We start from the raw sequence: 786 nt of genomic DNA, 5'->3' as shown, positions 1-786 counted from the left end.
TAAAAAGTACAATATGTACCTCTGAGATGTAGTACAGTATAAAGTACAATATTTACCTCTGAGATGTACTACAGTATAAAGTACGATATGTACCTCTGAGATGTGGTAGTAAGTAGAAAGTAGCTGAAAATAGAAATACTCAAGTAAGGTACAAGTATCTCATAATTGTTCTTGAGTAAATATACAAAGGTGTTTGTCAGACCTCTGAAACAGAATAAAGAAGAAACCGATCTTCGGTTGAACTGGCTTGAACCGGTCTGATCTGGTTTGAACCGATCTGGTCTGATCTAAGCTGGTCTGAACCGATTTAGTCTGAACTGATCTGAGCTGGCCTTAACCGGTCTGGACTGGTAGATGTCTGCAGTCAGTGAGGAGGCGTCATCAGGAGAGACCACTACAGTTCAGGGGTCTGAAGCCAACAAGGTGGATCCACTCGGACTGTTAAGTGTGTTGGACCACTTGGACCCTCGTTAAAGCCCCTCTGTCCCCCTTCCTGCTCGGTCCATGTGAAACCAGGCCTCAGATGAGGTCTCAGTCCCTCATGTGTCCCTTGTTTACACAGTGTGACCCTGCTGTGTCCCTCAAAGCCCTGTTTGACGCCATGTGGGCGGAGCCCAACTACCTGCTGCTGTTCGGGGGGGCGTGTCCATCTGTGACGGCGCTCATTGCTCGATCTCTGCCGGCTCTCAACCTGCTGCAGGTACACAGCCAGTCCACCACCATCACCACCACCACCACCTCTTCTTCTTCTTCTTCTTCTTCTTCTTCTTCTTCTTCTTCTTCTTC

At 47.7% G+C, this 786-nt stretch overlaps 1 protein-coding gene across 1 annotated transcript in view; it reads left to right on the top strand.

The window, feature by feature from the left end:
- LOC116377042 (gamma-aminobutyric acid type B receptor subunit 2-like) overlaps nt 1–786 on the top strand; it is an 8,843-nt gene that overhangs the window by 700 nt on the left and 7,357 nt on the right. Inside the window, 1 exon segment of the mRNA XM_031838576.1 lies at nt 563–700. Coding sequence (XP_031694436.1) covers nt 563–700 — 138 coding nt within the window.

This window comes from Anarrhichthys ocellatus, unplaced genomic scaffold, assembly GCF_004355925.1.
Source record: "Anarrhichthys ocellatus isolate YVR2014 unplaced genomic scaffold, GSC_Weel_1.0 scaffold833, whole genome shotgun sequence".
In the NCBI taxonomy this organism is placed as follows: domain Eukaryota; kingdom Metazoa; phylum Chordata; class Actinopteri; order Perciformes; family Anarhichadidae; genus Anarrhichthys; species Anarrhichthys ocellatus.
The sequence above is the reverse complement of the archived record's forward strand: the minus strand, read 5'-3'. Positions and strand labels throughout refer to the sequence as shown.